General features: G+C 32.6%; 3 protein-coding genes across 3 annotated transcripts; all 3 read left to right on the forward strand.

The window, feature by feature from the left end:
- The first annotated feature begins 6,718 nt into the window (after positions 1-6,718).
- On the forward strand, positions 6,719-8,853 carry LOC106326144 (ETHYLENE INSENSITIVE 3-like 2 protein). Its single transcript, XM_013764164.1, has 2 exons — positions 6,719-6,768; positions 7,224-8,853. The coding sequence occupies exon 2, from the start codon at positions 7,252-7,254 to the stop codon at positions 8,776-8,778; it is 1,527 nt and encodes a 508-aa protein (XP_013619618.1). The 5' UTR covers positions 6,719-6,768; positions 7,224-7,251; the 3' UTR covers positions 8,779-8,853.
- Positions 8,854-9,443: 590 nt separating this feature from the next.
- LOC106326211 lies at positions 9,444-10,475 on the forward strand. Its single transcript, XM_013764230.1, has one exon. The coding sequence runs from the start codon at positions 9,565-9,567 to the stop codon at positions 10,471-10,473; it is 909 nt and encodes a 302-aa protein (XP_013619684.1). The 5' UTR covers positions 9,444-9,564; the 3' UTR covers positions 10,474-10,475.
- A 2,244-nt stretch (positions 10,476-12,719) lies between these two features.
- On the forward strand, positions 12,720-14,011 carry LOC106326557. Its single transcript, XM_013764507.1, has 2 exons — positions 12,720-13,013; positions 13,401-14,011. Exons 1-2 carry the CDS (start codon positions 12,722-12,724, stop codon positions 14,009-14,011), a joined length of 903 nt encoding a protein of 300 aa, XP_013619961.1. The 5' UTR covers positions 12,720-12,721.
- Positions 14,012-15,640: the final 1,629 nt, after the last annotated feature.

Consider the following 15,640-nt stretch of genomic DNA (forward strand, 5'->3'; position numbering starts at 1 on the left):
CTTCCGGTTGTCGGTGAACTAACCCCATGAATTCAGTTATACCTCGTTGGTATTCTTCCGTAAGCAATCTCGTGTTCGGATCCAAATGAGGTCGATCGATCCAAGAACGAAAATAATTTGAAGAAGACATATTTTTTATGAATCAAATTCGTGTGTAAATAGAGTAAGAGGGAGGATGAAGATATGAAGTGAATGAAGAGGAAGAGGAGTGCTTGTATTTATAGTTTAAATCCTGCCGACATACCGAGGAAATTCCGACGGAATTCCGACGGACAAAACTAGTTCGTCGGAATTTCCTCGGAATTTTGTAAAATCCCCCAACGGCTCTCCAACGGCTATAATATTTCCTCGGAATTCATCGGTTTTTTCCGAGGAAACCCAATTTTGTGTTTACTCGGAATTTCCTCGGAAATTCCTCGGTATATTCCGAGGATTTCATTTTCTGTCGGAATGTCCGTCAGAATATCGCTGTTTTTTTGTAGTGTAATTTAGTTGCATTGACTATAGTTTACGTGTTCGTTTTATTTATTATCGTTAGTCATATAGTATTAGTTTAGGTTGATGCTATATAATTGCAATTTTAATCAGACTTGATTTTTCAAGAGTTGAATTCATTATTCTTTTTTTTTTATCAAAGAGTTGAATTCATTCTAGACTAGACTCAAGTTTTAAACTAAAGAAACTTGAACAACAACATAACCAGCGTAGCTGGCTCAGATGGTCTTGAGGGGAAATAAAAAACTCCAATACGGAACACGCGGGTTCGATGCGCTGACCAGGCAATTGGGGTATCTAATTTCCCATAGTACCAAATAGTCCGCCTCGCGTTGAGGGGTTTGGCCCCTGGGGGTAGAAATCCCTCCAGGTTAATCAAAAAAAAAAAAAAAAAAAAAAAAAAAAAAAAAACTTGAACAACACTGCTCAAAGGCTTACATAGTTACATGTCATTATCATGCATGGCTTGGGCCTTGTTATGAATGAACTTTAAACATTCCACGATCAGGTCGTTCTTTTTAGGTTTTACGTTGTTTCCAATACACAACAAACATGAGGAAGACTTGTTTCTTCAAAATCAACATGTCTCACAAAATTTATAATCAAAATTTTCTGCCAAACTGTTCATTACAATATTATGCCCCACGCATATATGTTGTATCTCATATGGTAAACATGATACAGCCAGCAAATACTGAAACAAACATACGTAATTAAACAAAATCTTAGCCAATTAACCAGAATATGTCCAGAATCTTTACACACCGCATGGATTTTCATCAGAATTCAAATTGGAATAACTTTAGTGACCATTCGAAGCACGAAGACATGGGCACTAAGGCATATATGACAAAGTAAGGAGGTTATAAAACAATTTACGAGTGGTCGTTAGTTGGTTAAGGTGTACTATTGATAGTTTGTATTATATATACCACACACACTAGTTTATTATGAATAAGTATTGTTCACTTCATATACGTATAAGAGTATGATCAGAAGAAAACGACGAGGGTTCCAATAATTGTTGAGTAGCCGACAAAAAATCCCGAGAGACACGTTTCAGACAGTTTATAGAATCACTGCTGGCGACGAAACGTGCTTCCGTAGCACTTGTGTACTTTCCTATCGGTTCTGTTCATTGCACCTCTCACATCTTCTCCAAGAAAACATTTGTATATTACTATGTTGAAAATAAACAACTAAAAACATCATGCTTGTATTGTTTTTTCTTTGATTTGAAACAAGGTCATACTGTATAATATATAGTTGTATATCATTTGAACTACATCAATCTAGATGTAGTTGACATCTCGAAAGGATAACCATAAAATAAATGAAATTATGACCTGTTTCATCAACAATTCTCTCAGTAATCTAGCACTTTGACCGTTATACAAACAGTTATGTGATATATCATGTATCAATTGAGGGTGGGTCAACCTTTCGTGATTTATTATCTAATATATACAGAAAGTACATCTTTCAATGAGAAATCGACAATTATAAATATCATTTGTTACTGATTTTACAAGATAATTTTGATTCTATTTTTTGTCGGTCGAAGTTCTATTTACCATGTCAAACTTTATTTCAATTTTTCCTTCTATGACACAAATAAAACTGTGACCATAATGCGAAATCTCACGTGAACTTTTAACTAACGTTGTTATAATCTGAAAATTATTTTCTGAAAAATGGATGGAATACTGAATGCAAATTACAAATCTCAAGCAAAACTGAGTTTGATTGATAAAAAAAACACGAGATGTTACCCCCAAAAAAACATGAAATGTTAATGTCAGATGCATTTCTATTAGAATCTGAATATTAACACTTTAGTACCTTGATTAATCCCTATATATATATATATCAGTTTATCAAAACTTAATTAACATAGAACATATGTTTATTAATAGTTCTCATATAAATGTAAATTATTCATACATTAGTAATATCACCTTCACAATGTTTATCAATTTGACAAAGCTCAAAGGATTAATAGATACTTGGTGTATTTTTATGCTGTTAAAATAATCACATATACGTCTGTTTTCCATTGATAAAATAAACTTATGCAGTTCTGTAAGAAAATCATAGACCTCAATCATATACGCTAAAATGTTTGGTGCAACACAACAATTTGTTAAAATTCTAGTCTTCCGGATTAGAAGGGAGAATTTTTTGTTAACAAAAAAAAAAGAGATAACTTTTTATGAATCTAATGATGCTTTTAGTTAAAGAATTAAAAATATTATTTATTAAGGTCTTCTTTTTGTTCTAAAACAACTTCTTTTCTATTAAAAATGTATTCATGGAATTCACAAAGAAAAAACAAATACAGAAGAACTAGCTAGTCAAATATCCGTTTCTCGATATTTAGAGGCAACAACCACATAAATTGAATATATTATATGATAAATACAATATAACATGTAAAATATCAGAAATGCTTAACTGTTTATGAAAAAATTAATTTACAAGAGCCTGTAACTACTATACCTACAGTACTATTGATTAAAACATGAAAAAAATACTAGATACTATCAATCGGCTAACACACAAGGAGAAACTTTGTGAGATGGAAAACCTTTACTAAACCTGTTGTAGTATTGATTAAAACATGATAAATTTACTTTTTGCTTAAATTTTTATTTTTATAAAATGACTATTTTGTGATTTTTTATAAAACAACTATTTTTTTCTAAATCAACGTTGTTGTACACGTGGTATTTATGTCTAAAAAATAATTGATGTTTTTTCACGTCAAAAAGTTAGATGATAAGATAATTGATTGCCAGTTAGGATATGATTTCGCAAAAAAATTAAGCAAAATATATGATATTTAATCTTTTCAAAATTTAAATATGTATTTGTGCGGTAGTATCCTAATGTATAAATTGACCATGCAACAATATTTTGGACATGATTTTGCCTTTTCCAAATCATATATTTGAGTTTTTATTATTTAGAAGATAGTAGACCTCATATATTCATACAACCATTTGTTTGTTTTCTTACATAGTGACACATATTAAAAAATATAAATATATAGTTACATAAATTGATCTTTACCTTTTGTAGAAACTTATGTTTTATTCTTTACATGTATAAAAAGAAATCAAACTGAAAATGCTAAACTATCTTTATATAATTGAATATTGACTAATATTTTAAATTATTTAATAAATCCCTCAAATTTAGTAGTTTGAAATATTAATAAAGTAAAATATATGTATGACAATAAATATACAAATTTAGTCACTGCTGGCAACTTTTATTTTCCTTTTTCCCACTCTGCCAGCCTTTTCTCTTCATTTTGTTTTGGTTATACCAGCACAAAGAGAAAACAAAAATGCATTATATAGTAATAAAAATCTGGATAAAAGAATATACAAATCATATACAATTAATTAATCAAATTTTAGAGTTATTATAACTATTCCAAGTATGATTTATTATTAAAAAAGTACTCTGGACATAAATATTCGCATTGTCTGCCTACCAAGAAATGAAAAATAAATATTTAATTATATTTTATAAAATAAATATTTTATAGAAAATATAAATGAATTCTTTAATTATTACGTACTTCAAATAAAAATGTGTAATGAAGGTAATTGTACAAAAACATTATATGAAAGTTAAGTATACACAACTTTAATTTTGTAAACTCTTACAAAAGGATGCCGTTTGTTTTATTCTCTTTATGTTATTTTTAATAATATTCTATTTGAATTACTTTATTTTATTAATCTCATACAAGTTAATTTTTCCAAGCAAAACTTCCATAATAATTAGATGGTCTATAGATTTGTTTTTTGAAAAAAATAAGTCTCCATCCAATCTTTGCTTTATAAATATATTTATTTTGAATTTTGCGATCGTTCTATGTTTTTCAGTGGTATGTTGACCTTGATTCAAAAATACAAACTCTTTTTATTCTATGTATAGTAGTTTTATTTTGTTGTTAGAGTTGTATTTCCACCTTATAAAACAGTTCAGTTAAATTTGGTATATTTGTCTTATATATCTATATTATAATATGTTGCTTATAACAATTATGTAAGTGAAAATTTCTATGAATATTAACGTATACTGAAAAATAATATGAAAACACTCGTAATTCGCATTTGTAGAATTTTTATCTATACGTACGCTATGCAATATTTTTTTAAAAAGTGCGATATATTTATTTAAGAAAAGTTATTTTTAACTATTTTTTAATTAATGTTTTAAAAGACATTGCACATGGTACTATTTCAATACTTAAAATGTTTATACTTCATATATTTTTGTTTTTATTCTTTAAAGAATAATAAACCTCATATATTCTTTCAATCATTTGTTTGTTTTCTCACACAGTGAAACATATTAAAATATAAATAGATAGTTACATGCAAAATATATCTTTTTCTTTTTGTAGAAAATTATATTTTATGCTTTACATGTATAAAAAGGAATCAAGATGGAAATCTGAACTTATCTTTATAGAATTGAAATTGGCTGGTAGTTTAAATTATTTAAGAAATTTCTCAAATATTGGTTGTTTTTGAAATCCTAATAAAGTAAAATATATGTATGAGAATAAATGTATAAATTTACTCACTGCTGGCAAATTTTATTTTCCTTTTTTCCTACTCTGCCAGACGTTTTTTTTTTTTTTTTGTTATACCAGCAAAAGAGGAAAAAGTATTATATAGTAATAAAAATATTGATAAAAGATATCCAAATCATATACAATTCATTGATGAAATTTTAGAGTTTGTAAAACTATTTACAGTATGTATTAATATTAAAAATTATACTGGACATAAAAATCTGTATTGTATGTCTACAGGAAATCAAAAATAATATTTAAGAATATTTTTAAAATAAATAGTTTATAAAAAATATAAATGAATTCTTTTATTATTACTTCAAATCCAGTTAGTAATGAATGTCATTGTACAAAAAAAAATATGAAATTTAAGTATAGACAGCTTAAATTTTGTAAACTCATACGAATGGATACCGTTTATTTTATTCTCTCTATGTTATTTTATAATATTTTATTTAAATTGGTATATTTTATTAAACTTAATATGAAATTTAATGATTTTACCTAAACAAAACTTCCATGATAATTAGATGGTTTAGAGATTTTTTTTAAAAAAATCAAGTGTCCATGCATTCTTTGCATTAAAACACACACTTTTTAAATTCTGCGAACATTCTATGTTTTCCTTGGTGTGGTTGACCGTACTATAAATGACAAACTCATTTTATTCTTTTCTAACTGGCAATTTTCCTTTGTTGTTAGAATTGTACATCCGTATTGTAAAACCGTTCAATTAAACTGGGTATATCCGTCTTATTTATAATAAATTGCTTATAACAATCATATAAATAGAAAATTGTATAAATCTTAATATTCATACCAAAAACATATGCGAACATCCGTAATTCGCATTTTTTAATTGTTATGTGTTCAGACGCTACACAATTTTAGAAATGCAATATATATTTATTTAAGAAAATTTATTTTTAATTATTCTATAATTATTATTAGAAAACACATTGCACATGTGGTAATATTTCACAGAGGAAAAAAAACTATTAATTTTTCTGCTTTTAAAATGATATCAACATTTTATATCCTTTATCTAAGAATATATGTTTTTGTTTTAAAAAAGTATCATTTAAACATTATCAATATTATACCAGTAAAACTACTGCTATTTAATTTAAAAAAATATTTCTGGTTAAACGTCACTAAATTCATAATGCAAATCTTTTTAAATTGTTCACATTCATTTAAGTAATTATTGGCACCTTTGAAAACGATATCTACATTTGATTTTTTTTGACCATATCTACATTCGATTTGCTACTTGATTATTCTAGTAGACAGAATATTATCATCTTGAGCATAAGAAGTTTAATTAGGTGAAAATAATTTTAAAAATAAATTAGGTGAAAATAATTATTTTATGGACATGTTAATATTTCTTCAGAAAAAAAACAATTTTGGTTAAATAAATATATGAACTATAGATGGAAGGAAACCCAAAGAAAATAAATGTGAAATCTTTTCTATATTCTTCCAACAAATTTGGTGCCGTTTAGAATGATTCTTAATGCCACCCTTTCAGAAGCTTTAATTTAATACTCACTATATAAATATACACACACACATACATACATGCATCTATCTCTTTCTGTCTGTCTCTCTCTCTTGTGTCTAGTGGCTTCTTTGGTTTGAATTTAGAAGCCGAAGCAACAAGAGTTTTCGAGGTAAACTATATTCTTCCTTCGGTTCCGTTTTTTTTTTTTTTCCTCATTGTGTATTGTTTGGTCTGCTTGTCATTTACCAATCTATCAATATTTCCTATTGCATGATCAATTATTTCAGTAGTAAAACGACTGAACTGAGTTTATGTCCGGGGAAAATGTGTTTAACCACTTCAAAAATCGCTGCTTCAACGTGATATTCGTTACTTTATAGACCATGACTCTTGTCTTATGTGTTTCTGATTATTCTCTTAGTAGTTTTTATATTGCGGGGTCAATAATTGATTAAAATTGGGATCTCTAAAGCTTTGTATTCTTATCAATCTTAGTTCACACATGTTTGATCTCCATATTTCACAAGAAAATTTGTTTTATTTCTGGTTACGAACAGTTTTGATTGACATGATGCAATATTATTCTTGAAGTGAAGCAATTAATTTGATGACATTCTTTTACAGGGTGACATCATTATCTCTCCTATTGAAAATGTTTAACAACAATACAGAAATGTTCTCCGGTTTAGTATCTAACCCGGAGCGAGATGTCGGTCCTGCTTCCCTAACCGCTGTGTGTGACGACCTGACTAATCAAGATATCGAAATAGAGGAGCTTGAGAGGAAGATCTGGAAAGACAAGCAACGTTTAAAGCAGCTCAAGGAGATGTCCAAGAACGGGTCAGGTAAAAGATTGTTGAAGCATCCTGAGGATTCGACTAAGAGAATGATGTACCAGGCACAGGATGGGATCCTGAAGTACATGTCTAAGGCCATGGAGCGTTGCAAAGCTCAAGGTTTCGTTTACGGGATCGTGTTTGAGAACGGGAAAACGGTAACGGGGTCTTCTGATAACCTCCGTGAATGGTGGAAGGACAGAGTTAGGTTCGATAGGAACGGACCAGCTGCTATCTTGAGGCACCAAAGGCAGATCAATCTTTCAACTGATGGAAGTGAGTTAGGGGGGTCTGAGGGTGGGGAGTGCACCGCGCACAAGTTGCTTGAGCTGCAAGATACAACTCTTGGAGCTCTTTTATCCGCTTTGATGCCTAATTGCACGCCTCCTCAGAGACGTTATCCTCTGGAGAGAGGCCTGTCTCCACCTTGGTGGCCAACGGGAAAAGAAGACTGGTGGAATGATTTGTCTTTACCGGAAGATTGTAGAGGACTTCCTCCTCCTTACAAGAAGCCTCATGATCTCAAGAAGGTGTGGAAAGTTGGTGTGTTGATTTCTATAATCAGACACATGGCTTCAGAGATTGACAACATACCTAAGCTGGTGAGACGGTCTAGAAGCTTGCAAGAGAAGATGACTTCAAGAGAAGGGTCCTTATGGCTAGCTGCTCTTAATCAAGAGAAGAGCAATGTTGATCAAAGTCAGTACAACCCTTTAGCCTTCTCCGGAGAAAGCAATGCTAATGCTCTAGGAGCCAGTGGCGAGACCGATGTTTTGTTTCAAGAATCTGGAGATTATAATGTTGAAGAAGCTTATGGATCTCATCAGCATGTTCCTGAAGTTGCCAACAACTTTAATTATGTTAACAACAAGAGGAAGTTTGAAGGTTTAGGGTTATCATTTCACCCAACAAGAAACCTAACTTGTGAGAACAGTTACTGTCCTTATAGCCAACCGCATATGGGATTCAATGACAGGGTCTTAAGAGATAGTCACCAAATGACTTGTCCTTATAAAACCATTTCCTGTTACCAACCCACTAAACCTTTAGGAATGCCCATCAGTTTCATGACTCCTTATCAAATGGAAATGCAACAGCAAGAGCAGTTTAATCTATCAAGCACTCTCTACAGACCAAAAGCAGTAGAAAGAGGAGGTAACAACGACTATCTCTCTGACCACCGGTTTGGTTTGATTGACAATTCGAGTCCTTCTACTTCGGGGATGAATCATAATCCTGGTTTAGTCTTACCTGTTAACTTCAATGGAAATGCGGAAACAGTGGGGATGGAGAACAATCAGCAGAATCAAGAGGGAGGCTTGCCCATGCCATGGATTGAGTGAAGAAAGCTTTCATGAGTTTTCTTGTTCTGTTTCTTATAGCTTTGTTTCTTGTTTTTTTTTTCTCTCATTTTTTTATCTCTCCCATTTTATTGGTTTGTTGTAGCCATGGGAGAGATTAGATTTTTTATAATACAAAAGTACCTCATTCTTTTATTTGAAGAACCTCCTTTTAATTTTGACCCAAGTAAAGTATAAAATACCTTTTATTTATTTATAGACACCGTGTAGTGTTTAGTTTGGACTCTTTATGAGAAGAAGGGGTTCGTACAGGCCCATGTCTTGCACTTTTAAGTTCCGATGGTAAAACATAAAATAAAATTTTAAATTAAGAATAGAAAAAATAGACTGTTGACTGTTGACCAAAAAAAGACTTTTTTTGTCACAATTCTAATTTTCTTTCTTGCTAGCTAAATAATTCTATTGATATCAAAACAAGTTTATAAAATCATGACATAACTAAAACATTTTTTTCATGTGCCAGTTTAAAAAGATGATTAAAATTAATTTTGTAGATGTTTTTAGCCTTACTCACTAAGATATTTTCGTTTGACTAAATATTTATGTTCATACAACATTCCACCCTTTTTCGTTTCTCTAATTGATGACTATTAGTTGTCAAACATGGAATGGTACTTGATATTACCATAAATCATAAATACCGATTCATACTTTCCTTAACATATGTTTGCCTAAATAATATTTATGCAAATCACCTCATAATTTCGAAAATGATTTCACAAATCAGATTATTCATTCTCTCTACCTCTTCTTTTGAAACTTCAAGAAATGGCTGGAGATGATAGCAGCCAAGGATCCCCTAAGAGCACTGATGTATTCATAACCGACAAAAACATTCGTAAAACAAAACATCTATCCATTGATACTAACGACAGCGTCCCACAATCTCCTAGAAGCTCCGGCGGGTTCACAAACGCTAGCCGCTTCTCCGGCGGGTTCACAAACGCTAGCCGATACTCCGTCGACTCTCAGAGACCGAAACCACCACCGGGAACATATCTCGTTCAAATCCCCAAAGAACAGATTTACCGTATCCCTCCGCCGGAGAATGCTCGCCGTTACGAGGATCTCTCTCGCCGGAAGCCTAACCGATCAGCTTGTCGCCGGTGTTGCTGCTATTCCCTCGCTGCCTTACTCGTTCTTGTCACCCTGGCGGCGGCTCTTGTCGGGATATTCTTCCTCGTTTTCCGACCGCATAAGCCGATGTTCTCCGTGAGTGAAGTCTCCGTCGCCGGAATCAATCTGACGTCGTCAACGTCTCTGATATCTCCACTGATCAAAATCAAAGTGAGGTCTGAGAACGTTAACGAAAAACTCGGGTTAATATACGGCGGAGGAAGCGCGGCGGAGATTTTCTACGACGGAGCCAAACTAGGTGACGGCGAGTTCACGGCGTTTTCTCAGCCGGCGGAAAATGTAACGGTGACGGTCACGACGTTAAGGGGATCAAGGATCCAGTTAACGAGCTCGACGGTGGAAGATTTGAAGGAATCGGAGAAGAAAGGGAAAGTGCCGTTTGATTTGAGGATTAAAGTGCCGTTTAAGTTTAAAGTTAGCGCCGTGACCATGTGGACGATGGCCGTTACGGTGGACTGCAAAGTAACAGTGGACAAACTGACGTCATCAGCAACTGTGATGACGGAAAATTGCGTTACAGAAGACATCATTCTCTTGTGATTTGTCAGAAAGCTATTCGGATTTGCCTTCAAATTTTTTTTGAACAACTGTTAAATTTATTCAATACAAAAAAACTTTTTAACATTGTAGTGCATCTTTATTAAAGTTTTTCAAAAGAACAATAATTTAATAAATCATACGAATTTATCCCTATCAAGTTCTTGTACTAAACCAAAAACGCACCCGTTAGCATGACTGAACTCAGCCTATTGCGGATCATTTTTTGATGGTGCTGATGAGATTTCCTTGTGTAGAGTATGACTCTCAAATGTCTTCTGCAATTTTGTTCCCTCTATAAACTATGGACACTGAGTTGAAACAGGTACCTATTGATGAACAGTATTATCTTGTCAAATGTGAAGTCACAGATCAACAAGATAAGAGTGTCCCAGTCGACAATGAACTTGTCTTTCAGCACTTCTTTTCCCAAATTTGTCCAGATTGTTGATGCAAAAGGACGGGGAAAAAATAGATGATTTCTGGTCTCTATTTGGTGCTGACATAAGCTGCAAGTTGTGTTGATGTCTCCATTCCATTTCGCCATTCTTTCTAATGTGGCCAAGCGATCTTTAATTGTTGTCCAGACCATGAAAGAACACTTCGGTGTAACATAATGAAACCAAACGCCCTTGCTCCAGTTGCAGACCGGTTTCTCCTCTCTTATCAGTAGCCAAGTTGTTTCTGAATCAAAGCGATTCTTGTACTTATTTGCTTTTCCCTCCGTAAAACGACATCTTCGTCATTTTGAGAACACACAAATTTTGAGAACACACAAATGATAGATACCCAAAAAAAATATAAGAATTCCAATGATAAATGTATATCAACGTTCTAAAGTTTTTGAGATCAAGAATCGAAGAAAATAATTAAATCATAGGAAAACTAATGCCGCAGAAGAATGATAAATGATAAATGATAAATGACGACGGTGTTTGTGTCTTACAAGTTTGTTTAAGTGATAATTTGGTTGATTTATTCACCAAAACGCTACCCACTGCTACTTTCAAGAAGCTAATTCATCTTATCAGATTACGTTGTCCAAAGATCTGACATATGTTTACATGAGGAAAAATCATTAAGCATTCACTTTTTGTTTCTTTAACCATAAAGTTTTTCCATTGATTTTTCATGGTAAGAGGTATCATCTTATGCAAATAATAGTCATTAAAAAGAAATGTTATGAATATTGTAGTGATGTCAAGTATAGAAAACTATTCTCCCAACTTTAATTATTTTTAAAATTAGACTTAGTCTCTAAGCTATTGTACTCCTATTTAAAGTACTAATTACTTATAAAATAAGACACATCAATTCATTATCTTCTCTTGTTACTTCCAACAAATTTCCTTTTATCACAATTCTATTTTTTTGGCAAATTTCTTAAAAGACCATAAAATAGATTATTTTTACTATAACAAAACACAAGACAGAAAATCACAAAAAGTTACATTAAAGAGGTAAAAGGTTCTTATACCCTCTTTACTTTATAGATATATAAATATAAATAAATATTTTAAAAATAATAAAGATATATTTTTATTATTTTCGAAAATACTTTTTCAATTCAAACTTTTGAATTTTTTCGAGTTTTTTTCACAATAGTTTTTTCAAAATTTTGTTTTTGCAGACCAGAAAATTCTTTTTAATCTATTTTTAAAATTATTCTTTATAAAAAAAATCTTAAACTCCATCCTCCCCCACCCCCTCCAAAAAAAAACTATGTTTCTCAAATTTAAACTCTAAGAATATATTAGTTAACTATATGTGCATAAATATTTTTTACTTCTTTAATGAAACATTTTGGTCATTTTATCCATGTATGTTATATTTAAGATTAAAAAATAGTGTTATTTTAGAAAATTTCTCTCTCTTTTTTTTTTGCTAGCTAGATAGTTTTACTGATATCAAAACAAGTTTACAAAATCATTACATAATAAAACAAATTTTCATGTGCCAATTTTAAAGGATGATTTAAACGAATTTATAAATGTTTTTAGCCTTACTTGCTAATATATTTTCGTTCGACTATTTTTACTTTCCATCCATTTTCGTTTCTCTAATTTGTTACTATAGTGGTCAAACATGGAATCACCTCATAATTTCGATATTATCATCAATTCTAAATACTGATTCAAATTTTCCTAACATGTTGCATAATATTCATGCACATCACCTCATAGTTTCGAAGATGATATTACTCTCATTATAATCAGAATTGTTTTAGTGTTCTTTTGATCTTTGTCAAGAAATGGCCGGCGATGGTGGCACCCAACGATCTCCCAAGAACATTGATCTATTCATAGCCGACAAAAACATTCCTAAAACAAAACATCTATCCATTGATACTAACGACAGCGTCCCACACTCTCCAAGAAGCTCCGGCGGGTTCACAAACGCTAGCCGCCTCTCCGTCGACTCTCAGATACCGAAACCACCACCACCACCAGGAACATATCTCGTTCAAATCCCCAGAGAACAGATTTACCGTGTTCCTCCGCCGGAGAATGCTCGCCGTTACGAAGATCTTGTTGGAATGAAAAGTTTTATAAAGATGGAGAAAGTGTTTAAAGTGTTTGAAGAGAAAGAAATTTTGTGAAGAATAAAGATTTTATAACTTAGAAGAAGATTTTTATTACTTGTTACAAGCTTTTTTTATTTCTTGGTAATTCAAAATGAAAGGGGAGTGGAGGTATTTATAGCCTCCAAAATACAAAATATCTTACATATTTTAATCATAAATCTAGAGAATTCTACCATAATATCTAAGATTTTTTTATTATAATTATCTAGATAATTCTATGAGAATATCTAGATTTTTATTCTAAGGAGGTGGAGGATGATTCTAGATATTGGACTAAGTTTGGACTAAAATGATTAGTAAATTATTAGCCCAAAATGTGATCCAAATCAAGTTTAACTTTCAACAGATCTCTCTCGCCGGAAGCCTAATCGATCAGCTTGTCGCCGGTGCTGCTGCTACTCTTTAACTGTTTTACTCGTTCTTGTCACCCTCGCGGCGGTTCTTGTCGGGATCTTCTTCCTCGTTTTTCGACCGCATAAGCCGATGTTCTCCGTGAGTGGAGTCTCCGTCGCCGGAATCAATCTGACGTCGTCAACGTCTCTGATATCTCCGTTAGTCGAAGTCAAGGTGAGGTCTGAGAACGTTAACGAGAAACTCGGGTTAATATACGGCGGAGGAAGCGCGGCTGAGATTTTCTACGACGGAGTCAAACTAGGTGACGGCGAGTTCACGGCGTTTGATCAGCCACCGGAGAATGTAACGTTGACGGTGACGACGTTGAGAGGATCAAGGATCCAGTTAACGAGCTCGACGGTGGAAGATTTAAAGGAATCGGAGAAGAAAGGAAAAGTGCCGTTTGATTTGAGGGTTAAAGCGCCGTTTAAGTTTAAAGTTGGCGTTGTGACCATGTGGACGATGGCCGTTACGGTGGACTGCAAACTAAAAGTGGATAAACTGACGTCATCAGCAACTGTGATAACCGAAAATTGCGTTACCGAAGGCATAATCCTTTTATGATTTGTCAGAAAGATATTCGGATTTTCGTATTATTATTGTTTAGTTTGTTTGATTTATTAATACATTGTATGAACAAGAATTGAAATTTAATAATTTTCCAATAAATGTTTTATTTGGTTCAGATCATGAATATGAAAGAGGAAACTAATCTGAAGATTTAATATGTCAATTACTTATTTTATATACCAATGTTACATGAAATTTAACATTAATCTATATTATATTAGTTGAGTTTTTGTTCGCTTCTCAGCGCGCCACGTCAGCGTTTTTTAGACCCTACTTTTAAAAAATATGAAAAAGTGTGAAGTCCATGGCTCGAACCTGGATTATTGAGATATACACACCAACATTTATACCACCAAGCTAAATGATACTTTGTGCATTGATGGCTGAACCTAATATATATTTATGAAGGTCGAAAGCTCTTGCTTCTTCGGCTTCCTCTGAGAGTCAGACCTACAAGTGTGTAATATGTTTCATTTTTAAATGGGATTCATCATGTTATTTGAAAAAAGCTCAAGTTTACAACAATTATAGTTTTCTCATATTGTAAATTGTTGTCGTTTAACATGAGTTTGAGTTCTTTTCATCACTGTCTCAAACAAGTCTGAGTTACAGAGTTGCGCCGTGTGTCTGTTCGTAATCTATTTTTTCACCGGTGAACTCTTCATGTCAACATCTTAAATCGCTTGATCATAAATATTCCTGATTTGAAGCCTCTATGTAAACCCTATATATATGATTCTCATCTTTGATGAACCCAATCTGCATCTCCACAAAACTCATTGATTCCTTTTAGATTTAACCAGTTTCTAGAAAATGTTTCTCTCTGCCTCTCCAGTTCGTCAAACCGGCGTCCCGACGTCCATCACTCAACCTTCGAATCTCTCCGTCTTGTTCGTAGTAGTCAGAGCATAGCTTCTGGCTTCCTCGCTTCTGGGATTCCCTGAACTACAAGAAAGACAGAGAGTTTGTGGGAATCACGGTTCTCTTCCTTGATGAAAAGGTAAGTTAATCTTTAATCTATCACACTTATTTAACATAATTGTTTTAATTGCTTTCCTAATTCTTTGTTGAATAATATTATTTGCAGATTCCGTGATTCATGGGTTTACTCCCGTCGGACGTGCTAATTATTACATGCCATCTTTGAAAGTTGGTTCCATTGTGAAAGTCAATCATTTTGAGGTTTATAGGTGCTCAAGCATGTACAAGATAACTGATCATTCATTTCTCATTTGTTTCATCTCACTAACCATTATTGATGAAGTCATCACGGGTGCTACTGAGATCAATTTTCAGTCAAGATTAGACTGTTCGACAATCTCCAAGTGATTGCGAACACAAACCTAGAACTTCCAGGTATATTATCATATTGCATCTGAGTTTATATTATGTTTTGATATCATAACTGATATTTAAACTCACATATGTGTTTGGGCAAATCCGTTCTGTCCAGGGCTCTGGCCTCACCAAAGAAACAACTCGAGTCGTTATCCGTCTCCTCATTGATCCGTAAGAAACAATCAACACATAATTCCTATTATATTACTGTCTATATCGTGCTAACATCAATAATCAAAAATATTTCATACCCAAGATTTGTGGTCGTCTATTTATCTCCCTTAC

Source organism: Brassica oleracea, chromosome C2, assembly GCF_000695525.1.
Source record: "Brassica oleracea var. oleracea cultivar TO1000 chromosome C2, BOL, whole genome shotgun sequence".
Taxonomy (NCBI): Eukaryota; Viridiplantae; Streptophyta; class Magnoliopsida; order Brassicales; family Brassicaceae; genus Brassica; species Brassica oleracea.